The 25,636-nt window shown below is 41.7% G+C and overlaps 1 protein-coding gene across 1 annotated transcript in view; it reads left to right on the top strand.

Moving 5' to 3' along the window:
* Positions 1-25,636, top strand: part of LOC120056235 (vertebrate ancient opsin-like) — a 76,703-nt gene that overhangs the window by 40,601 nt on the left and 10,466 nt on the right. Inside the window, exon 3 of the mRNA XM_039004486.1 lies at positions 21,885-22,118. Within this exon, the coding sequence (XP_038860414.1) occupies positions 21,885-22,118 (234 nt within the window). The remainder of the gene's footprint in view (positions 1-21,884; positions 22,119-25,636) is intronic.

Raw genomic sequence — 25,636 nt, forward strand, 5'->3', positions numbered from 1 at the left:
AAAAAAACAGGAACTCTGTCATACATCCTGCAAGATCACAACCACCAGCCCCCACCTAGAGAGACCATCACCACCCTACACCACCAGGCCTAATCCAGAGAGGTCAGCTCCACCCTGCACCATCAGGCCCCTTCCAGAGTGGACAGCACCCACCCCACCCCACTACCCCCCATGCTAACAGGACAACACCCCAATCAGAAGAGACCAACAGTCCAGCAACGCAGCTATGGAGAAGTGGCACAAAGAATAGAGCACCCTGCTGCAGCCGTGCTAACAGGGCCTGAAATGTACTTTTTGGTCCAACAGCCACTTAGACCAACTTTTCTGCCTGTGCGCAGCGCTTCTAAAAAGTCATCTTTCACCCAGCTCTTCACGTGCGCACATCCCCCAGCCAGGCAGTGTTACAGCACAAGGTGGGATAGGATTCATAGCTATTTTACTTTGCGTGATTAATTTACCAGCTATGAAAGAAAACGGCAGAAATACTTTGAAAACAGCTGCTGCAGCATTTATTTTGCTATAAATGTGCTCGTACTTGACCATTTTTATTCACAACTGCAAGTGAAATGCTCACACTGTGCAGCCCAGCTGACCACCCGACAACATGTATGGTGAAATAGACATCTTACCTGCCAATGCCAAAATCTACCCGCATTTGGCAGGCGGCAATTGTTAATTTTAGGCCCTGCGAGCTAAAATCCATGAATTCCTTATTTTGTGCTATAAGAAATAGAATTATTTGAAATACAACCTATTATCATTATGAGTTCAGTTTTATATAAGCTACCCAAGAAAGAGTTAACGTTAGCTCATATAAATATATGTAGCCTCAGAAACAAAGTTCATGAGATTAGTCATTTGCTAATCTTAGATAATATTTTTATGTATTAGCCCTTTCTGAGACTCTTGATGATACAGCAGTAGGAATAAAATGATATAACATCTATAGAAAAGAAAGGAATGCTTACGGGGAGGTGTTTCTGTATTATTCGGAGCCTTATTCCTGTAACGCTCAGAGAGGATCTCATAACAAATTAAGTAGAAGTGCTATAGTCGCAGGTTTACATGCCTCATCTGAAGCCTCTTCATTTAGAGTGCTGCTATAGACCACCAAGTGCAAACTGTCAGTATCTGGAGAATATGTGTGTGATGTTAGATAAGGTCTCTGATGCTAACAGAGAAATGTATTTTCCTGGTGACTGTCACGCCCTGACCTTGGAGATCTTTTTTATGACTCTATCTTGGTTGGTCAGGGCGTGAGTTTGGGTGGGCATTCATGTCTGGTGTTCTATGTTGTTCTATGTTTTGTATTTCTATGTGTTTGGCCTGGTATGGTTCCCAATCAGAGGCAGCTGTCTATCGTTGTCTCTGATTGAGAACCATACTTAGGTAGCCTGTTCCCACCTGTGTTTGTGGGTAGTTGTTTCCTGTTGTGTGTCTGCACCAGCCAGAACTGTTTCGGTCGTTATTCTTTGTTATCTTTGTTATTTCAGTGTTCATTTAATAAATATGGACACGTACCACGCTGCACCTTGGTCCTCTCCTTCCAACAGCCGTTACAGTGACCTGAACATTGACTGGTTATCATCTAGTTGTCCTCTCAAGAGGACGCTTCTTACTGTGACTAATGCCTGTGACATGACCCAGGTTATCACTCAACCAACTGTAGTGTATACCAATAGTGTTGGATCTGTGACACCCACTTGTATTGATCATATCTTCACCAATGCTGCAGAGCTTTGCTCTAAAGCAATATCAGCTCCCATTGGCTGTAGTGACCATGACATTGTGGCAATAACAAGGAAAGCCAAAGTACCAATGGCAGGAGCTAAAGTTATTTAGTTATTTAAGAGATCATACAAAATGTTTTCTCAAGACTATTTTGTTGAAGATGTAAAAAATGTATGTTGGCCTGATGTGTATGGGGAGAATCCAGATACAGCACTTGGGAGTATTAGTACCATTATTCTTGCCAATTGTTGACAAACATGCACCTGTTAAGAAACTGTGAGAACTGTTAGAGCCCACTGGATCGATTCAAAATTGTATGAAGCAAAAAATGTGGCCAACAAGTCAGGCTGCTCAGCTGATTGGTTGACATACTGTCAATTGAGACAAAAAAAAATTCAATAATTTTTATTGCCAAAACAAGATATTACATAAAAAACTATGGGGAAAAGACTTGAATGCACCTTAAATGATATTATGGGCAGAAAACCCAATTCATCGTTCATTGAAGTTGATGGGTCATTTATAACAAAACCTTATGATATAACCAATAATTTCAATTACTTTTTCTCAGGTAAAGTGGACAAACTGAGATGTGAAATGACATTGAACAGTGAACCATCATATTAGTGTATTGAATATCTGATAATGAAAGCGAAGGATTGCTGTTTTGAATTTGGTCAAGTTTGTGTGGAAGAGGTGGAAAAACAGTTGGTCTCCAACCACCAGGTATAGACAACCTAGATGGGAAACTATTGAGAATGGTAGCAGACTGTATTTCTTTATTTGCCATGTCTTTAACCAAAGCCTAAAGGAGTATGTGTCTCCACAGGCGTGAAAGGAAGCTAAGGTAATTCCACCACCTAAAAATAGCAAAGCACCCCATGCTGCCTCTAACAGCCGCCCAATCAGTTCACTGCCGGTTCTTAGTAAACTGATGAGAGAATTGTGTTTGAACAAATACAATGCTATTTTTTAAAGAACACTTTAAATACTGACTTTCAGCATGCATATAGGGAAGGGTATTCAACTTGACTCGGATGACTGATGATAGGCTAAAGTAAAAAGATAATACAATGATAGTTGGGGCTTTATTGTTAGATTTCAGTGCAGCCTTTGATGTTATTGATCATCATTTCTTTGTGAAAAAACAAACTTGTTATGGCTTTACATCACCTGCCTGTCACGCCCTGACCTTAGAGCCTTTTTATGTCTCTATTTGGTTTGGTCAGGGTGTGATTTGGGTGGGCATTCTATGTTCTTTATTTCTAGGTTTTGTATTTCTTTGTTTCTGGCCGAGTGTGGTTTCCAATCAGAGGCAGCTGTCTATCGTTGTCTCTGATTGGGGCTCATACTTAGGCAGCCCTTTTCCCTCCTTCTGTGTGGGATCTTGTTCTTTGTTTGTGTGCAGGTAGTTTGCACATCGAAGCTGTTCGGTTGTTGTATTCTTTATTGTTTTGTCCTTTCAAAGTTTCACTTCGTTATTAAATTATGTGGAACTCAAAGAACGCTGCGCCTTGGTCTCTTCCTTCCGACGACACCCGTTACACTGCCATATCCAGTAGAACTCAGAGAGTATGCGTCAATATAAGCTTGTCTAACATCAGATATGTACAGTGCGGTATCCCTCAGGGCAGTTGCCTTGGGCCGTTACTCTTCTCTATTTTTACAAATGATATGCCACTTGTCTTACAAGAAGCTAAAATGACTATGTATGCTGATGTTTGCAGACTCTACACATCAGCACATACAGCCAGTGAGTTCACTGAGACTCTTAGCAAGGAGTTGCAGTCAGTGCAAACAAAGTGTGGGCAAAACTGTCGTCAAGGCAAAGGGGGGATACTTTGAAGAATCTAAAATATATTTTGATTTGTTTAACTCTTTTTTTGTTACTACATGATTCCATATGTGTTATTTCATAGTTATGATGTCTTCACTATTAGAAAATAGTAAAAAGAAAAGAAAAGCCCTTGAATGAGTAGGTGTGTCCAAACTTTTGACTAGTAGTGTACATAAAAAACAGATACAAAAACATATTGCATCACAGGGCCTCTCCTCTTTCTGTAGATCTAATTTAACTGTACTGTATATAAGAATATGAATATGTATATATGAATAGTGTGTAAATAGTATTTTTGTTGTCTCTTGGTGTCTCTCCTATATATAACTCTTATTTAAAAAAATATATAATTAATGTAATATCTTATGTTGTTCTTGTCTAAAACTGTTCTGTACTTTGTCATGTATTTGTATGTTTTATGTGGACCCCAGGATTGCTGCTGCATGTGCAGTAGCTAATGGGGATCCTAATAAACTAAACAACTTAATCAACAAGCTGGCAATCTAGCTACCTTATGGGCATTCAAACAAGCTTGCACTAGGCTGCTAGCTGGAGCATGGTTTGGTTTGCCGCAGTACAGTGCATTCGGAAAGTATTCAGACCCCTTGACTTTTTCCACATATTGTTACGTTACATTTCTTTCCTCATCATTTTTCACACAATACCCCATAAAGACAAAGTGAAAACAGGTTTTTAGAAATTTTTAGCAAATTTATTACAAATAAAAAACAGAAATACATTATTTACATAAGTATTCAGACCCATTGCTATGAGACTTGAAATTGAGCTCAGGTACATCCTGTTTCCATTGCTCATCCACAGGTGGACTCCAATACAACTTGATTGGAGTCCACCTGTGGTAAATTCTATTTATTGGACATGATTTGGAAAGGCACACACCTGTCTATATAAGGTCCCACAGTTGACAGTGCATGTCAGAGCAAACACCAAGCCACGAGGTCGAAGGAATTGTCCGTAGAGCTCCGAGACAGGATTGTGTCGAGGCACAGATCTGGGGAAGGGTACCAAAGAATTTCTGCAGCATTGAAGGTCCCCAAGAACACACTGGCCTCCATCATTCTTAAATGGAAGAAGTTTGGAACCACCAAGACTCTTTTTAGAGCTGGCCGCCCGGCCAAACTAAGCAATCGGGGGAGAAGGGCCATGGTCAAGGAGGTGACCAAGAAAACAATGGTCACTCTGACTACCATCTCTGCAGCAATCCACCAGACAGAAGTGGAGAGTGGCCAGACAGAAGCCCCTCCTCAGTAAAAGGCACATGACAGCCAGCTTGGAGTTTGCCAAAAGGCACCTAAAGACTCTCAGATCATGACAAGCAAGATTATCTGGTCTAAAGATTTTTTGTGACCCGAGTCTTTTAAACAAAATATCACAGATGAGACACAAATGTTCAGCTCCCCCTTGAAGGGTGGTAGGTTAATGTGGTAACAGGCCTGGAGTTTGTTGCTTTCATTGTGCAGGTGATAACTGATGCATAGTCACCATCATACAGTAGTCACTTCACCCTTACCTACATGTTCAAATTACCTCGACTAACCTGTACCCCCGCTCATAGACTCGGTACCGGTACCCCCTGTATATCGCCTCATTATTGTTATTTTATTGTGTTACTTTTTATTATTTTTTACTTTAGTTTATTTGGTAACTCTTTCTTGAACTGCACTGTTGGTTAAGGGCTTGTAAGTAAGCATTTCACTGTAAGGTACATGTAATTTGGCGCATGTGACAAAGTTCGATTTGATTTGTCCTGGCCAAACTAACAAAAATTCAGAGACACTGGACATTATTGTGAATGCTGCTAAAGGATTATTTGATCTGCAAGACCTCATGGCCAAAGCATGAGCATTCAGGCTCCTGAGCCTGAAGGGATCTGAGTAAACATTTCACTTTGAATGTAGGAATTTATAGATTTTTGTTGATTATGGGATTTATTTTTCACCCTTTCTCCAATTTCCCTTTTCTATGTTAAAATTTTAACTATTCACCACACCCAGTAGGTGGCGGCAATACACAATTTTGGGATGTAGTCCGCCCTAAAATCCTGAAGAAGAAGAAGGAGGAGTGGTAAGTGCCAACACACTCAAGTCAAGTGCCTGTGAGATTGAGAGAATTCTGACTAGTAGCCGACGACCGTTGAAGCAAACTCAAACATTGAAAAACAACCTAGATTGTGAGCAAAACAATGTAATTAACCAAGAACATGAGGACAAAGTCTCACTTTAGTAGACTTTTGAGTAAATTAGACCAAATTGTATGCATGTGCACAGCGCTTTTCAGCACTCCTTGCGCACAGCCCCTCGGCCAGGCAGTGGTGCTGCGCGAGGTGGGATATAGGATTTGTAGTTCTTTGTGCGATTACCAGCTATGAAACAAAACAGCAGAAATAATTTGAAAACAGCTACTGCAACATTTATTTTGCTATACATGTGCTCATACTTTTAACAATATTTTTATTTGCACATTCGAGTGAAATGCTCACACTGTGGAGCCCTGACCAACCACCAACGTGGCTGGTGAAATATACAGAAGACTGAAATATAACAAAATCATTTGATATAGGAAAACTGGATTCTTTGGCTGTTTAAAAAATATATTTTAATTATGAAAAATATGAATAACATTCCACCTATGAGGCCACTAGCGGGCGATTTGGTCATTTGACTGCAGGAAAGGGCTTCTGTTACTGGACGGTGTCTGTTTATTTATTACATCACTTCCTCATAGCTTTGGGGTGGTTGGTATATCTGTTACATCTGCTATCCAACGCATCAACAGATTACACGTCAATTTTAATCTAAAACATTGAACATTAATGAAGCCTAAACTAAAAACTGACAATACTTTTATTTCCCTTGACACACATTTTAATCGCATAGACCAGAGGTTCCCAAACTTTTTACAGTCCCGTACCCCTTCAAACATTCAACCTCCAGCTGCGTACCCCCTCTAGCACCAGGGTCAGCGCACTCTCAAATGTTGTTTTTTGCCATCATTGTAAGCCTGCCACACACCCACTATACGATACATTTATTAAACATAAGAATGAGTGTGAGTTTTTGTCACAACCCGGCTTGTTGGAAGTGACAAAGAGCTCTTATAGGACCAGGGCACAAATAATAATAATAATAATCAATCATTTTGCTCTTTATTTAACCACCTTACATATAAAACCTTATTTGTTCATTGAAAATTGTGAATAACTCAACACAGGTTAGTGAGAAAGATGTGCTTGAAAGGATGCACATAACTCTGCAATGTTTGGTTGTATTGGAGAGAGTCTCAGTCTTAAATAATTTTCTAGTGAGGGCCGAAATGTCACTCTTACATAGGTACGTGGTTGCAAAGGGCATCAGTGTCTTAACAGTGCGATTTGTCAAGGCAAGACACTCTGAGTGCAGCCCAATCCAGAAATCTGGCAGTGGCTTCTGATTAAATTCGATTTTCACAGAACCGCTTGTTGCAATTTCAATGAGGCTCTCTTGATCAGATATCAGTAAGTGGACTGGAGGCAGGGCATGAGAGGGTTAATGCAGACAAAGAAGAGCTCCAACTTCTTATTCATAGCCTCAATTTTGGCCCGCACATTGAATATAGTTGCGGAGAGTCCCTGTAATCCTATATTCAGATCATTCAGGTGAGAAAAAAACATCACCCAGATAGGCCAGTCGTGTGAGAAACTCGTCATCATGCAAGCGGTCAGATAAGTGAAAATGATGGTCAGTAAAGAAAACTTTAAGCTCGTCTCTCAATTTAAAAAAAAAAAAACGTGTCAATATTTTGCCCCTTGATAACCAGCGCACTTCTGTATGTTGTAAAAGCGTTACATGATCGCTGTCCCTATCATTGCATAGTGCAGAAAATACACAAGAGTTAAGGGGCCTTGCTTTAACAAAGTTAACCATTTTCACTGTAGTGTCCAAAACATCTTTCAAGCTGTCAGGCATTCCCTTGGCAGCAAGAGCCTCTCGGTGGATGCTGCAGTGTACCTAAGTGGCGTTGGGAGAAACTGCTTGCACACGCGTTACCACTCCACTATGTCTCCCTGTCATGGCTTTTGCGCCATCAGTACAGATACCAACATGAGCAGCAGTTACATTTGGCTACATACGGATTGTGAGTGGAATTCCTGCGAGAGAGTAACGGTTAATGTGATTGGATGTTAATTATTTGACTAGGCTACCTGTATTTGTCATTGTGTTGTTATTTTGCTGAACACTAGATGGTTTCATTTCGTTTTTGGCAGTGAAACGAGGCTCCTCAGGCAAGAAAAAAACAACACCCAAATGTATAGCCCCGATGGAAAATATAAATGCTGTTTGAAAATGTGAAGAAAATAAATCAAATCAAATCAAATGTATTTATATAGCCCTTACATCAGCTGATATCTCAAAGTGCTGTACAGAAACCCAGCCTAAAACCCCAAACGGCAAGCAATGCAGGTGCAGAAGCACAGTGGCTAGGAGAAACTCCCTAGAAAGGCCAAAACCTAGGAAGAAACCTAGAGAGGAACCAGGCTCTGAGGGGTGGCCAATCCTCTTCTGGCTGTGCTGGGTGGTGATTATAACAGAACATGGCCAAGATGTTCAAATGTTCATAAATGACCAGCATGGTCAAATAATAATAATCACAGTAGTCAGCACCAGCAACAAGTCAGCACCTCAGGAGTAAATGTCAGTTGGCTTTTCATAGCCGATCATTAAGAGTATCTCTACCGCTCCTGCTGTCTCTAGAGAGTTGAAAACAGCATGTCTGGGACAGGTAGCACGTCCGGTGAACAGGTCAGGGTTCCATAGCCGCAGGCAGAACAGTTGAAACTAGAGCAGCAGCACGGCCAGGTGGACTGGGGACAGCAAGGAGTCATCATGCCAGGTAGTCCTGAGGCATGGTCCTAGGGCTCAGGTCCTCCGAGAGAGAGAAAGAGAGAATTAGAGAGAGCATACTTAAATTCACACAGGACACCGGATAAGACAGGAGAAGTACTCCAGGTATAACAGACTGACCCTAGCCCCCCGACACATAAACTATTGCAGCATAAATACTGGAGGCTGAGACAGGAGGGGTCAGGAGACACTGTGGCCCCATCCGATGATACCCCTGGACAGGGCCAAACAGGCAGGATATAACCCCACCCACTTTGCCAAAGCACAGCCCCCACACCACTAGAGGGATATCTTCAACCACCCACTTACCATCCTGGGTTTCCAGTCTCTCCCAAAAAATGTGGTGATCGATGGTATCAAAAGCAGCACTAAGGTCTAGGAGCACGAGGACAGATGCAGAGCCTCGGTCTGACGCCATTAAAAGGTAATTTACCACCATCACAAGTCCATCACAAGTGCTATGATGGGGTCTAAAACCAGACTGAAGCATTTCGTATACATTGTTTGTCTTCAGGAAGGCAGTGAGTTGCTGCGCAACAGCTTTTTCTACAATTTTTAGGCCGATAGTTTTTTATATTTTCTTGGTCAAGGTTTGGCTTTTTCAAGAGAGGCTTTATTACTGCCACTTTTAGTGAGTTTGGTACACATCCGGTGCATAGTGAGCCATTTATTATGTTCAACATAGTAGGGCCAAGCACAGGAAGCGGCATTGCGCGTACCCCTGACTGTAAGCATACCCCAGTTTGGGAATACCTGGCCTAGACAATCATGAGAAATCCAGTATTTTAAAAGTGTCACTTGAACACTTGCATGAAGATGCCCACATGCAGGAACCAATGGGATACTCGAGGGGGGGCTTCCTGGAACGCCTGGATTTGTGGGCTGCAATCTCACACTATTGCCCACAATTGCCTCTAGACTTCCAATCTTGCAAGCCTTGCCTTGCCTTAACATAATGCTTTAAATAACAGCTGGCGATTTTTATTTCCCAGCCTTACTTTTTTCTCTTTCTTTCAGTAGAAGCAACAATCATTCCCTGTGTCTGACCTCGCAGAGGGGAAACACCTTGATGGTGTGACAGAGAGGGAAGGAGGGATTGTTGGAGCCAAAGCACAGAAGGAGAATCTGGCTGCATATTTTAATTCACGGGCAATAAAGAAAAAACACCAGGTAAAAAACCTATAGTGCCTTCAGAAAGTATTCACACCCCTTGATTTTTTCCACATTTTGTTGCGTTACAGCCTACATTTAGAAAGTATTACATTTAGATTTGTTGTCACTGGCCTACACACAATACCCCATAATGTCAAAGTGGAATTATGTTTTGGGGAATTTTTACAAATTCATAAAAAATGAAAAGCTGAAATGTATTCAACCCCTCTCTTATGGCAAGCTTAAATACGTTCAGGGGTAAAAATGTGCTTAACAAGTCACATAATAAGTTGCATGGACTCACTCTGAGTGCAATAATAGTGTTTAACATGATTTTGAATGACTACTACTCTGTACCCCACACATACAATTATCTGTAAGGTCCCTCAGTCGAGCATTGCATTTCAAACAGATTCAACCACAAAGACCAGGGATTTGGTTTTAATGCCTCCCAAATAATTGCACCTATTGGTAGAAAAACAGACATTGAATATCCCTTTGAGCATGGTGAAGTTATTAATTACACTTTGGATGGCGTATCAGTACAGCCAGTCACTACAAAGATACAGGCGTCCATCCTAACTCAGTTGACAGAGAGGAAAGAAAAGCTCAGGGATTTCACCATGAGGCCAATGGTGACTTTAAAACAGTTACCGAGTTTAATGACTGTGATAGGAGAAAACTGAGAATGGATCAAAAACATTGTTGTTACTCCACAATTGATAGAGAGTAAAGAAGGAAGCCTGTACAGAATACAAATATTCCAAAACATGCATCCTGTTTGCAACAAGGCACTAAAGTAATAATGCAAAAAATGTGGCAAAGCAATTCACTTTTTGTCTTGAATATACAAAGTGTTATGCTTGGGGCAAATCCAATACAACACATAACTGAGTACCACTATCCATATTTTCAAGCATAGTGGTGGCTGCATCATGTTATGGGTAGGTTTGTAATCGTTAAGGACTGGGGAGTTTTTCACGATAAAAAAGAAACAAAATGGAGCTAAGCAAAGGCAAAATCCTAGAGGAAAACCTGGCTCAGTCTGCTTTCAACCAGAATTAATTCCCTTTTCAGCAGGAGTATAACCTAAAACACAAGGCTAAATCTACACCGGAGTTGCTTACCAAGACTGTTGCACAATCCAGGTGTGGAAAGCTCTTAGAGACTTACCCAGAAAGACTCACAGCTGTAATTGCGGCCAAAGGTGTTTCAACAAAGTTTTTATTGTTATTGTTACATTTTTTTATCCTCTGATGTTTGTTTATTAGTTTATTAGTTATTTTTCCTGCCAAGCACATTACGTTGCATCCATGTCTGAAATGTGCAATATAAATAAAGCTTGATTTGATTTGGAAAGGATTGTGAGCGTTTGTGGCAAGGCGCAGTCGAGCGTTCAGGCTTCTTGCTGAGAAAGCCCTTTACCGGCGACAAGTGAATCTTGGCAGGCCACAGGAGCCTCATGTAGGGTAATGCGAGAGACACAAAGAGTGTGATCAATCACATTTAACGGCTCGAGCAGAACTGGCAGGAAGTCCTTGTGGATTCAGGAATTGGAATGCTGAAGCGAAACAGGCAGTCAAAAGTGTTGTGTGTGTGTGTTTGTGGGGTATGTGTGTGTCTCTGGTGTGTATGGGCATACAAATGTACTATCTTAATTTGATCACTCTGTTTCCTGCTCAGCAGGAAATGCAGATTGTAGTGTATTCAAGGTTTAAAAAGGCTTCTAAAGTTAATATTTTCCACTTTAAAATGTCAGACTTGATTTATCCTACCAAAGAAATGATCGACCTCTACAAAAATGTCCATTCATTATAATTCACACAATAATTCACAGTTCCTGTTGTTGCAGGATTAAGATAGCACATTTGTATAAGTGAGTGTGGCTGTTTGATTTGGAATACCAAAGTGTGTGAATGTGCGTGTGTGTGTTTATTCGTTTTTTGGGAGGTGTGGGTAAAGTCTTATATATGTGATGTCCCCCCCGTCGCCTCTAATACTTCACAACATACTGTGGAAAGACACTTTGGGTAAATACATTTTGAGTTGTGAAGATGTATTTTTGTATGACACTCGGCATTAGTGGAATTAATTGTTTCTCAGACTTTTAGCTTTTCCCTGGGGTATGGAGAGAAGATGAGGAGAATAATGTTCGATCTGATTGGTGAGGATGTAGCTTTCTGAGGCATTTATGTCCTTGTGGGAGATATCGACTTTACTTTATCATACACAGCTGCAGCTGTCAAACCCTGCTAAGAAGAAATTGCCAAAATACTTATCCAAGTGAACGCTACAAGGCACTACTTCCTTTATTCTCTGAAATGTATTTTCCTTAATGATAGCTGCACACAATCATTCATGTCAGAGTTCATGTCGGAATAGTAAATCGATATACAGTGGGGAGAACAAGTATTTGATACACTGCCAATTTTGCAGGTTTTCCTACTTACAAAGCATGTAGAGGTCTGTAATTTTTATCATAGGTACACTTCAACTGTGAGAGACGGAATCTAAAACAAAAATCCAGAAAATCACATTGTATGATTTTTAAGTAATTCATTTGCATTTTATTGCATGACATAAGTATTTGATCACCTACCAACCAGTAAGAATTCCGGCTCTCACAGACCTGTTAGTTTTTCTTTGAGAAGCCCTCCTGTTCTCCACTCATTACCTGTATTAACTGCACCTGTTTGAACTCGTTACCTGTATAAAAGACATCTGTCCACACACTCAATCAAACAGACTCCAACCTCTCCACAATGGCCAAGACCAGAGAGCTGTGTAAGGACATCAGTGATAAAATTGTAGACCTGCACAAGGCTGGGATGGGCTACAGGACAATAGAAAAACAGCTTGGTGAGAAGGCAACAACTGTTGGCGCAATTATTAGAAAATGGAAGAAGTTCAAGATGACGGTCAATCACCCTCGGTCTGGGGCTCCATGCAAGATCTCACCTCGTGGGGCATCAATGATCATGAGGAAGGTGAGGGATCAGCCCAGAACTACACGGCAGGACCTGGTCAATGACCTGAAGAGAGCTGGGACCACAGTCTCAAAGAAAACCATTAGTAACACACTACGCCGTCATGGATTAAAATCCTGCAGCGCACGCAAGGTCCCCCTGCTCAAGCCAGCGCATGTCCAGGCCCGTCTGAAGTTTGCCAATGACCATCTGGATGATCCAGAGGAGGAATGGGAGAAGGTCATGTGGTCTGATGAGACAAAAATAGAGCTTTTTGGTCTAAACTCCACTCACCGTGTTTGGAGGAAGAAGAAGGATGATTACAACCCCAAGAACACCATCCCAACTGTGAAGCATGGAGGTGGAAACATCATTCTTTGGGGATGCTTTTCTGCAAAGGGGACAGGACGACTGCACCGTATTGAGGGGAGGATGGATGGGGCCATGTATCGCGAGATCTTGGCCAACAACCTCCTTCCCTCAGTAAGAGCATTGAAGATGGGTCGTGGCTGGGTCTTCCAGCATGACAACGACCCGCCAGGGCAACTAAGGAGTGGCTCCGTAAGAAGCATTTCAAGGTCCTGGAGTGGCCTAGACAGTCTCCAGACCTGAACCCAATAGAAAATCTTTGGAGGGAGCTGAAAGTCCGTATTGCCCAGCGACAGCCCCGAAACCTGAAGGATCTGGAGAAGGTCTGTATGGAGGAGTGGGCCAAAATCCCTGCTGCAGTGTGTGCAAACCTGGTCAAGAACTACAGGAAACGTATGATCTCTGTAATTGCAAACAAAGGTTTCTGTACCAAATATTAAGTTCTGCTTTTCTGATGTATCAAATACGTATGTCATGCAATAAAATGCAAATTAAATACTTAAAATTTATACAATGTGATTTTCTGGATTTTTGTTTTAGATTCTGTCTCTCACAGTTGAAGTGTACCTATGATAAAAATTACAGACCTCTACATGCTTTGTAAGTAGGAAAACCTGCAAAATCGGCAGTGTATCAAATACTTGTTCTCCCCACTGTATTTGCCTCTGTGTTTTGCTCAATAAGTAACACCAGTCTATCTTTCAGGTTTGGATTTTACTCTGTAGTTTTGCAGAAGTGTGACCGTTGACTCTGGAATCGAGCTGACATCGTCACATATAATAAATGAACATATAAAGTTGATTGTTAATCATTTTGAACTTCAAGATGGCCCGGTTGATTCCCTTGCGAAACGTCCACAGATTCTTCCTCATTATATAGAATTTTAGGGAAGAAAACCTATCCTGAGGTGGGAACAGACATCGCTGTAACACTTGATGGAGGTCTTGCCTCTGTTTTGGGCCTCGCCTTGATTCAAAAGCCGCTGAGATGTACCAGTGCAGTTTTGTTCTCAGGATTAAGTTGGACGCAACTGGAAATAAAAAAAGCAATAGGAAATTCAGTCTTCACTCAGAAAGATGATTTCATCTTTCGCAAACCATTCCATTCTTGCTCTTCTCTCCCAAGAGTTTAAGGCGTAGATGATACTTCCTGGAAATTTCCCCATCCAGAACTAATTTGTTTGGCAGATGCTTTCTAAGAGTCTCTGAGGGAAGCCGTGTGGTGGTGCGGGTGGCAGGATTGTGTTGTTTAGCGGGGCATGCAACCACATCCCTAAAGGTGGAAGAGGCCTGTTTGTCTTTCCTCTGCAAACAGTACAGGGTCATTTTGCTTTCGCTTCACTGCCCAGGTGATACAGAGGCTCACCTGTTCCAAGGCTGGCAAGCCACCGATGCTAATCACCTCATTCTGCAAGATGGAGAAGGTGGGAGTCGTAGGAACACGTGCCATTTATCACCCCAATTCTCCGCTGATGGGACACGCACTGGACATAGATTGGACATCAAGTGGTCATGAAAGGCCACACATTTCTTGCTCTCCCAGCCGCTCCCGCACTTCCAGCAATAGGTGATGTTCACTGAACGGGCCAGAGTCGGTTGCAGTCGGTTAATCCATTTAGGTTGTCTACTACTTTAAATTAACGGATTATGTGGATTAATTAAGCACATTAAGGTGCTCTAATAAATGTCCTGGTGCCGGTGCTCTGTCTGAGAAGAAAGTGTCTTCTCGCAGAGTTGTTGGCTCGCTTTAAGGAGACACTCCAAGGGGGGGCATGATAGACTCCAAGATTGATCATTGGCCATGTTGTAAGGCCGTCGCCTGGGTGTAGTGTAAACATGCCACCTTGAGTTATCCTGTGCCCTGTAGAGCCAATGGCGCCTCAAAGGAGATGGGTACATTTCACTTTGCTAATGTACAATATATTTCAGGCAAAACATTTTATACAGGGGATTCTCCCTCGCCTTTCACTGACGTCACGTTATTTGATGTATGAATGCCATTTCAATTTAACATCCTTAACAACCCGCCATGTTATGTTTACAGCACTATAGTGTAAATGGTTAGCCAGACACATTACGTTACCAGCTTCACAGGGTGGCAAAGCCGGGCATGGACCCCCCCAGACCTCCCCCCTCCAGTTTTGTTTCCCCATAAACATAACAAATGGTATATGAATTACCTGCCAGGCCGGGCCTTCCAGTTGCACAGACCGGGACAGAGCCTGTTAACTCTTGATCTGAAGAGCGGTGAGGGAGGGGGAAAGTAATGATGTAATATTTAGTAATTAAAATCCCCAAAATTCATTCGGATTAGGATGCTAGCCATGCAATGTCACAAGGTACCGCCTTCATTACGTTGTTTAGGAAGCTCATTGGCTCCCAGGGCATTTTCTCTCAAAGTTGTTCACATTTGCAGATAGCTACAGTGAGTTATAGCTAGTAACTACTAGCTTCATTAGGTTTTGGTAGCAGCGCGCTGAATAATTATAGCTAGTTGACTACGCTTTGATCAGCATGAATATCTGAAAATGGCTAGGCACCATGTCGATAGTGATGCCAAGCTCACCGACCAGCATGCAGGCCCGACCACCGAGGCCTAGGAGCCGAGCAGCAAATGTAATAGCCGCCCATCCCTAACGCGCCCTGCTGACCAACAAGATCGAGAAAAGCAATGGCCTAGCACCAGCAGCACGAGGGTAACGTCACAACAAGCACCTGCACCTCCGTTACCACAGCCACCTGACAACATATTAAATCGAACCAACACTGAACCAGTGGAAGCAGAGTTTATTGTGGCTTGCACGTTCTTGCAAAGTGAAATCGCAACCACAGCCAGCAACAACAAATGGACCCCACTCAGTGTTTGTTCGACAAAGATACGGCAGGTCTTTGTCAGCAATGCCGACCGTGCTGTTCGCACTGAAATATGGTAAAAACATTTTGGGCATCTACAGCAATGTGCAAAAATGTGTTCTCCACCCTGAAGAATGTATTCAGTGAACGCAGACTCTGAACACAGAGCATGTTACGTCAACGAAAAGCCCAGCTTGTCCAGCTGGCATTTGAGAGGGACCTGACAGGTAAATTTCACCAGGAAGAGGAATGGAATCAGAAACTTCTCATGATGTTGAACACAGCACCGAGGAGGCTGCAACTCTTCTAAATGGTAAGCTACAAATCAAATCAAATTGTATTAGTCACATGCGCTGAATACAACAGGTGTAGTAGACCTTACAGTGAAATGCTTACTTACGAGCCCCTAACCAACAATGCAGTTTAAAAAAATATGGATAAGAATAAGAAATAAAAGTAACAAGTAATTAAAGAGCAGCAAGTTATTTTTGGTCAGAAGAGACATTATGTACAAAATATGTAACAAAAATAAGTTGCAAAGACACGTAAAACGTCGGCCTTCTTCTCCAGCGTCATTTTTACAACCCTTTCCCTCAGTAAGTTTAGACCTTTGCTTTTTACTTAAAGGCAGCATTTAGATTATTTATCTGTGATTCTTAATGTCATTGCTTGTGGGTCAGATTGCTATTGATAGATATAACGCTTAGCGTTATTTGATGGGTATAGGGACAATGACCCATCACTATAGCGTGTGTGTGTGAAACTTTCCCACACATAAAATATTGCGCACCTGGAGAAGTTGCGACTTGGTTACGCTCATTGCGTAGTGTCACAAATTTGACAGCAATGTAGCCTATAGCTCTAATTATTGACTTTTAAGTTATGGCGCCTGTAAGAAACTCTGATAGCTTAGTGTTGCGCATTCTGTCGAGCTGATCTGTGTGTGTTGGTAGGCTCTTACAGTACTGGGCATTGGCAGCCCACAGTTACATACAATTCAACACTTAAAGAAGTGCATTTGTGAGATGGTGTCCCCATGTTTCCCCTTGCCTATTTTTTTTTTTTTTTTACATCAAGTCCTCATAAACACTGTTTTGTGTTTAGCTTGTGAGGGTAATGGAGGTCAAACATAAGACCGCAATCACATTCAGACCTGCTGAGGGTCCACCACAGACATGGAAATCCTGTGTCAATGTGACACAGAAGACATCTTTCAGAGGTTTTTGTTCCCAGGAAGGGACACTCGTTTGGCACATACTATTTATTCTACTTTATTGACATTTCAGTCTCAGCCAGAGTGAAAAGGACCCTCTATACTTGGCACGCACATACACAGCACACACAGGCACTGCATCTGGATTAAAGTTAACACCACAATCTGTTGGCATAGATTTGTATAGATTTTTTAATTGCACTGCACAACATAAAATGACTTCAGTGCCTGCCGAGGGAATTCAAAAGATAATGCATTTATTAATGTCTACATTCATGTTTTTGCCACGTTTAAATTCTATTATAGACAGAGTAATGTATACTTTCAAATTATATTATGTGAGCTAAACTATATACATATATATAAAAACATTTTCTTCAAGTATAATTTTTTGAGATTACTAATGTTACTACAAAAAAAAAAAAAAAAAAAAAAAATACATGTAATTTTGTTCTTGAAACTTTGAATTGAAATACTGTAGAATTCCATTCATTCCTATGAAGGACTGCTCCTACTGGGGAGTGCCAATATGCCGACCGGTGGCTTCAAAGCCTGTTCGATGCAACGTCATCTCGCTGAGTCTACCTTTAAAGGTACAAACTTTAGTAAGAGAACTAGTTCCCACATTTTCACTAACATTTCACCCTTTAGTTTTGTGGGATAATGGAATTGCTGACCATTGGTAACTATACCTAACGAATCCTGCATCGTTGCCACATATTCTTTTTTTTTCAGAGCAGTAGATGATATGGAGACAGACAGACAGATAAAGTGAGACAACACCTCTTATTGGGTACTGATCCCTGAAGGACATTTTGTCTACCTTTGTATCTTCCGTATTTCTGTCTTTCCAAGTCACTGAGCAGTCTTGATTTACCCAATCAGTCTTTAGATTGAACCCATTAATTGTCCTTTGCTCAGTGCTGACTCAGTGAAAAGGTAATGGAGACAGAAAGGAAAAACGTTATCTCCTGGATCAAAGCCCTATTGGAGCCAAAATAGAGAGCGTATCAAACAGCCGAAGCCCTGCATTAAAAAAAGGATCTTAAAAAATATGGACAAAAGCCTTATGTCCAATGTCAATTTGGCATTACCTCTCTAACCCTGACCTTTTTCTCACATGCTTTAAATACAATGGTCCATAACTTCTGTCTTAAAGAGTAGTGGAGTCTGCTGTTCAATCAGTGATGATAATCGATTAACTAAGTAGCATCGGGACAAAACAGTGGGCACAGTGGCCCTTTAGGCCTTGTGTTGTGCATGGAGAGTGAATAGTTAACTTTTTTAGGGAAGCGCAAAGATGCTATGAGCAAGGCTAGGGTTCTGCTCGACAACATCTGCTAAAATGGCAGAGCACGAAATTCAAAGATATATTTTTTTAAATATTTAATTTTCATACATTCACAAGTGCAATACACCAAATTAAAACTTAACTTCTTATTAATCTAGCCATCCTGTCTGAACAAATGTTCGTTTTGTTTGATAAAGTTCATCTTTATGTCCAAATACCTCCTTTTTGTTTGCGCATTTTGTCCAGTAATCCAAAATGCACAAGGCGCAGCCACTAGGTCCAGACAAAGTCAAAAAGTTCCATTACAGTCCGTAGAAACATGTCAAATGATGTATATAATCAATCTTTAGGATGTTTTTATCATAAATCTTTAATAATGTTCCAACCGGACAATTCCTTTGTCTTTAGAAATGAAAATGAACGGAGCTCGTGCTCACGGCAGCTTGCGTGACTAGACTAATGTCATTCTGCCAGACCCCTGGTTCAAACAGCTCTTTTTCGCTCCCCCTTCACAGTAGAAGCCTGAAACAATGTTCTAAAGACTGTTGACATCTAGTGGAAGCCTTAGGAAGTGCAATATGACCACATTTACACTGTATATTGGATAGGCATTCACTTGAAAAACTACAAACCTCAGATTTCCCACTTCCTGGTTGGATTTTTCTCAGGTTTTCGCCTGCCATATGAGTTCTGTTATACTCACAGACATCATTCAAACAGTTTTCGAAACTTCAGAGTGTTTTCTATCCAAATCTACTAATACTATGCATATCTTAGCTTCTGGGCCTGAGTAGCAGGCAGTTTACTCTGGGCAAGCTTTTCATCCGAACGTGAAAATGCTGCCCACTTCCCAAACAGGTTTTAAGGCAGTTAGCTCTTAGCCTTTTGGCGAAATCGGTCTCTGCCCTAGGCAAAGCTGAAAAATATTGCTTATAATGCAGAAGGGTCAACAACAGAATGAATAGTCCCAAGCAGTCATTACTTTAACCGATGGGCCAAATTACTGGAAATTCCCACTGCAAACAGAATAATTATGGTCATGTTTAGGAACAATTTATATAAAAAATACTTTGAAATGTGATAGTACTCCCCTGCTCGCTAGTGCCTAGTTCTCCCACACGCATAACCCATAATACAATGGGGAGCTGGAAGAGGCCTCCAACATTTATCAAATCATCACAGTGTTGTCTTTAGAGAGACTGATCAACTGATTGACTGAGCAACCTGGTCTCAGAGCATTACGTATTATTCTGTATGTAAATCCGAGACACTTCCTTTAGTAAGATATGTTACTTTTCGTATGGTATTTATTAATTTGTGGATGACCATAACCCATTTCGTATTTATGTTTCATTTTTAAATGTAACCTTTATTTAACAAGGCAAGTCAGTCAAATTCTTATTTACAATGACGGCCTACACCGGCCAAACCTGGACGACGCTGGGCCAATTGTGCGCCGCTCTATAGGACTCTCAATCACGGCCGGTCGAACCAGGATGTCTATAGTGATGCCTCTAGCACTGAGATACAGTGCCTTAGACCACTGTGCCACTCGGGAGCCCCCCGAGTGGCATATGATACACTATATATACAAAAGTATGTGGACACCCATTCAAATGAGTGGATTCTGCTATTTCAGCCATACCCGTTGCTGACAGGTTTATAATATCAAGCACACAGCCATGCAATCTCCATAGAGAACATTGGCAGTAGAATGACCTTAATGAAGAGGTCAGTGAATTTCAACGTGGCACCATCATAGGATGCCACCTTTCCAACAAGTCAGTTTGTCAAGTTTCTGCCCTGTTAGAGCTCCCACGGTCAACTGTAAGTGCTGTTATTGTGAAGTGGAAACGTCTAGGAGCATCAACGACCCAGCCGCAAAGCGGTAGGCCACACAAGCACACAGAATGGTACCGCCAATAGTGCATAAAAATCATCTGTCCTCAGTTGCAACACTCACTACCGAGTTCCAAACTGCCTCTGGAAGCAACGTCAGCACAATACATATTAGTTGGGAGCTTCATGAAATGGGTTTCCATGGCCAAGCAGCCGCACACAAGCCTAAGATCACCATGCGCAATGCCATGCGTCGGCTGGGGTGGTGTAAAGCTCGCCGCCATTGGACTCTGAAGCAGTGGAAACGCGTCCTCTGGAGTGATCACGCTTCACCATCTGGCAGTAAGACGAACAAATCTGGGTTTGGCGGATGCCTGGAGAACGCCACCTGCCCCCAATGCATAGTGCCAACTGTAAAGTTTGGTGGAGGAGGAATAATGGTCTGGGGCTGTTTTTCATGGTTTGGGCTAGGCCCCTGTTCCAGTGAAGGGAAATCTTAAACGCTACAGCATACAATGACATTCTAGACAATTTTGGACGATGTTCGACGAGCAGGTGGCCACATACTTTTGGTCATGTAGTGTATGTTATGAATTACAATTCGTATTATATGTTACGAATTTGCAAAACATGCAATATGTTATGACATTTCAAAACGTATGATATGTTATGAATTCTAGCTAGGTGCCTAACGTTACCTAGCTTGCTAACGTTAGCTAGACTGGGGCTTAGGGCTTAGGTTTAGGAGTTAGGTTAAAGGGTTAGGTAAAGGGTTAGCTAAAAAGGTGAAGATCACGGTCAGGGGAAGGGTTGGCTAACATGCTAAAAAGTAGTAAGTAGTGGAAAGTTATGCTAAAATTCTAAAGTTGTTCCTGATGATATTCGAATACACAACCCTCCATTCATTTTTGCCTTAAGTAACCATCTGTCTTATGTAACCATACCAAACGTAACATATACTATATGTAGCTTCACGGATTTCAGTACAGAATAATACGAAATGCTCTGAGACCAGGTTGGACTGAGAGTGAATCTCGCTACCATGATTAGCTGCCATGAGAATAGTGATTAATGGCTGAAACCCGAAAGTTGTTTTATGTTTTAGTAATGTTTTTTGTTTGGATGGGTGAAAACACTCCTATCCCCTAAATCATGTCAGCACTGCAGCCTTTTGAATCCGGATTCCTGCCGGTCTGTCTCCATGGCAACTTGAGTGACAGGGGATGATGGACGGTCATCGGGGAAACAGTGCAGATAGTCAAATATAAACAGCTCATGTTTGTGCAGAGCAAGAGGCCCAGCGGGCTTTGTGTGTGTGTGTGTGTGTGTGTTTCTATGGCCACGACAAGATAGGTGACATTTAGCCCTGATGTCTCAGTGTGCCTCCCAATGGAGATGCCATTTGTGGAAAAATGTTAAGAAATGAGGATTCCTGTCGCACACCAGTACCTAAATAGACAATGCACTCTGTCAGAACATGCATGTCTGGGAAAAGTGGTTGATGGTGGGCCGCTCGATCTCATTCCTTTCGCTTTGTTTCTCTGATTCCACTGTCAGTGCATTCCCTGTGTCTGATGAGCAAGAGTGACATTCCAGACGTTGCTCTCTCTCGCTCGTTGTCTTTCTCTTCCTCTGTTACCCCTTTTCCTCTAGTCTCTTTCATCGACTGCACATTCCTTCCTCTAATCTCCTTCCCTGCGTCTTCTCTACTTCCCTGCTTATTGCCTCCCCAGGTTAGCGGCATCAACACAGCTATGAGCAGGAAGAGGGAGCACCGTGTTCTTGTCATGGTAGTCGCCATGGTGCTAGTGTACCTGATGTGCTGGGTGCCCTACGGGGTCATGGCCTTGCTGGCCACCTTCGGACGCCCCAGCCTGGTCACCCCTGAGGCCAGCATCGTGCCGTCGGTCTTGGCCAAAACCAGCACGTTCATCAACCCCGTTATCTATATCTTCATGAACAAGCAGGTAAGATATATAATCATGGTCATAGGTTTTCCAGAAAAGGGTGTCTAATTTGAACACTTTTTTGGTTACTACATGATTCCATATGTGTTATTTCATAGTTTTGATGGTTTCACTGTTATTCTACAATGTAGAAAACAGTAAAAATAAAGAAAAACTCTTGAATGAGTAGGTGTGTCCAAACTTTTGACTGGCACTGTGCATTACCTGACTGTCATAATGTAACATTTGCCCGAGGTCAACTACATCTTCACAAACAGGTGAGAGAAACGTCGTAATCATCCACACGAATTATGCAGATAAGTTACAAAATAATTATCTAACGTGGGTGAATCCTCACTACAGAAACAATGAGAAAGAAAAGAAAAGTGAGAGAAATAGGGTTCACTGGTAAACAGCTGTGAGCTGTGGGCATAACATTGTGTTGGATACAGGGTCAAAATCCACAAAGAAATGGTTAATTGACCACATAATCAATATTTTGCAATAGCCATCCGTCTCCGGACTGGAACCCCATTGAAAATGCGTGGTTTGAATTAAAGAGGGCAGGTCATAAGCACAGACGAAGGATATCAAGGATTTGGAACGATTATCTTTGGCGGAATGGTCAAGATCCCTAGCAATGCTTTCTCCCAACTCATAAAACCTTTTATAAATGGCACAGTTTTGTTATCCTCGCAAGTGGAGGGTGCTGGAGTATTGAAAACAGGGGAGGCAATCATTTTGAGATGTTAATGACTTGTTCAACAAATTCAACAAAATGTGCACCCCAGTATCTCTACTTGCACATCATCATCTATCACTCCAGTATTAATGCTAAATTGTAATTATTTCACCACTATGGCCTTTTTATTGCCTTACCTCCCTAACCTTACCACATTTGCAGACTGTACATAGATTCTTCTAATGTGTTTTGACTGTACGTTTCTTTATCCCATGTGTAACTCTGTTGTTTTTGTCACACTGCTTTGCTTTATCTTGGCCAGGTCGCAGTTGTAAATGAGAACTTGTTCTCAACTGGCCTACCTGGTTAAATAAAGGTTAAATAAAAAAATCATGCTGAAAGTTTGTGTTCGGTGTCCATACTTTATGCCACCATGGGGCACAACGCTGACATCAGAAAACCGCTCGCCCACACGACGCCATACACGGTGTCTACCAAGTCGGTTACGACGCCGAACTGCAGTCAGGTCAAGACCCTGGTGAGGATGACAAGCACACAGATGAGCTTCCCTGAGATGGTTTCTGACAGTTTGTGCAGAAATTCTTCGGTTGTGCAAACCCACAATTTCATCAGCTGTCTGGGTGATAATCCTGCAGGTGAAGATGCTGGATGTGGAGGTCCTTGGCTGGCGTGGTTACACGGTTGTGTGACCGGTTGGACGTACTGACAAATTCTCTAAAACGACATTGGAGGCGGCTTATGGAGTAGAAATGAACATTACATTCTATGGCAACAGCTCTGGTGGACATTTTTGCATTCAGCATGCCAATTTCACGGTCCCTCAAAACTTGAGACATCTGTGGCATTGTGTTGTGTGACAAAACTGAACATTTTAGAGTGGCCTTTTATTGTCTGTCCCCAGCACAAGGTGCACCTGTGTAATGATCATGCTGTTTAATCAGCTTCTTGATATGCCACACCTGTCAGGTGGATGGATTGTCTTGGCAAAGGAGAAATGCTCACTAACAGGGATGTAAACACATTTGTGTCCAACATTTTTGAGAAATAAGCTTATTGTGTGTATGGGACATTTCTAGGATATTTTATTTTAGCTCATGAAACATGGAACCAACACTTTACATGTTGCTTTTATATTTTTCTTCAGTATAATATTATTTAACATTTTTTGAGCATACAATATAGCTCAGTATGTATATTATCCATGCCCCCTCATCTTCCCCAAATAAATGAACTGCTACTATTGTTACACAAAAATATGGTATACGAATAACACAGTTATTCAGATTTACACTTAATCAATTCGATTTTTACTTATCAAGAAATAGTACATACAAACACCAGTACCTGGTTTCCGTTCCATATTGAAATCAAAAAGAAAGAAATAATAAATTAGAAAAAAAACAGCTTACCGCTCTGCAATGTCACATGACATGTACAGTAGCTAGGGTGGACCAATTGCTTTTGCAGATTCTCAAATGAAAATAAAAACAAAAGTTGGTTCAGGAAGTATTGTGATTATTAGGTTGGATAAACAGGATGTGTGCTTTCCCCCCACAATTTTGGCCTAAATATAGAGAATAGGTTGCTGCTGTTGGTCAGTGGTCAGAGTCTGGGAAACAAGCAGGCTGCCTGACTAGGAGAGAAACAGGCTCGCTTGAGCCTACAGCCTGAGGTTCATAGAAACCACTCTTGTCTAAATCTGTAGCCTAGAAACTAGATGTTTTAAGGTTTATAATACTACCAAAGTGCCCAATATAACCGTTACCAATTACCACTCTTTTGAAAAATGCGCATTCTCACTTTCTCCATTTAAAAAAAACATAATTTGTGCTTATGAATTTACCATGTTACTTTTGACTGTACTATTTTAAAATGTTCCAAGTTAGCCTTGCTCAATTTCTTTTCCCTCCACAAACCAAGGCTTCGGAGGACCACGCCAAACCAAAATCATAATTAGCTGCGGAGGGGGGGGGGGGGTGTCCAATCGTAAAAGGAGGAAATTAGTACCACTGTGTGGTGTAAAAGACACAGAAAGCCAGTGGCTTTCTGACACTTTATGGTGGGAAAATAATTTCCTGTCAATCAAATGAATCATGGTATATTACTGAGGACGTCAAATTGACCTGTCTCAAATATTGGATGGGGCATGACCCCCGTCCCCCCGCAAGTTAAGCGCTTGACTATGAGACATGGTCATTGACATTTTAGCATGGTACTCCTCACATCTGTCATCTAGTCAATGCTCCTCATTTTTATGTGAAGACGTCTCCATTTATATGTCTTAGGCCATGTCTGCTGATGAATTTCGTCTACGATGTTGAACCTTCATCAGAGCGTTGACGGTCCGTTACTGTATATCCTGATAAGCAAACAGCCAATCAATCGGAGACAATCAACATATTTAGAGGAGGTCATCTACTAAAATTATTAAGAGGAGACATGGCATCCTCCTCACCAACGGCTCAAACCAGAAATGCAGTAATGACCAACTCTCTGCCTTGACAGGGGATTTGACCTTCACAGTCCTTCTCTCTAGAAATCGGTCATACACCCGGTTCAAACATTTATTTTGACCAGCTTACCCTATGTTTGCTATGATGAAGTTATGATGATTGCATATAGGTAAATTAATGACTGATCTGTTTCACCTGTCTTTTGCTTGTCTCCACCCCCCACCAGGTGTCTCCCATTTGTCCCCATTATCTCCTGTGTATTTACATCTGCGTCTTCTGTTTGTCTGTTGCCAGTTCGTCTTGTCCCGTCAAGTCCTACCAGCATGTTCCCGTGTTTCCTGTGCTCTAGTTTATCCCAGTTCTGCCCTTTCTGCCTGTCCTGT

The sequence above is a fragment of the Salvelinus namaycush genome, chromosome 11 (genome assembly GCF_016432855.1).
Source record: "Salvelinus namaycush isolate Seneca chromosome 11, SaNama_1.0, whole genome shotgun sequence".
Lineage (NCBI taxonomy): Eukaryota > Metazoa > Chordata > Actinopteri > Salmoniformes > Salmonidae > Salvelinus > Salvelinus namaycush.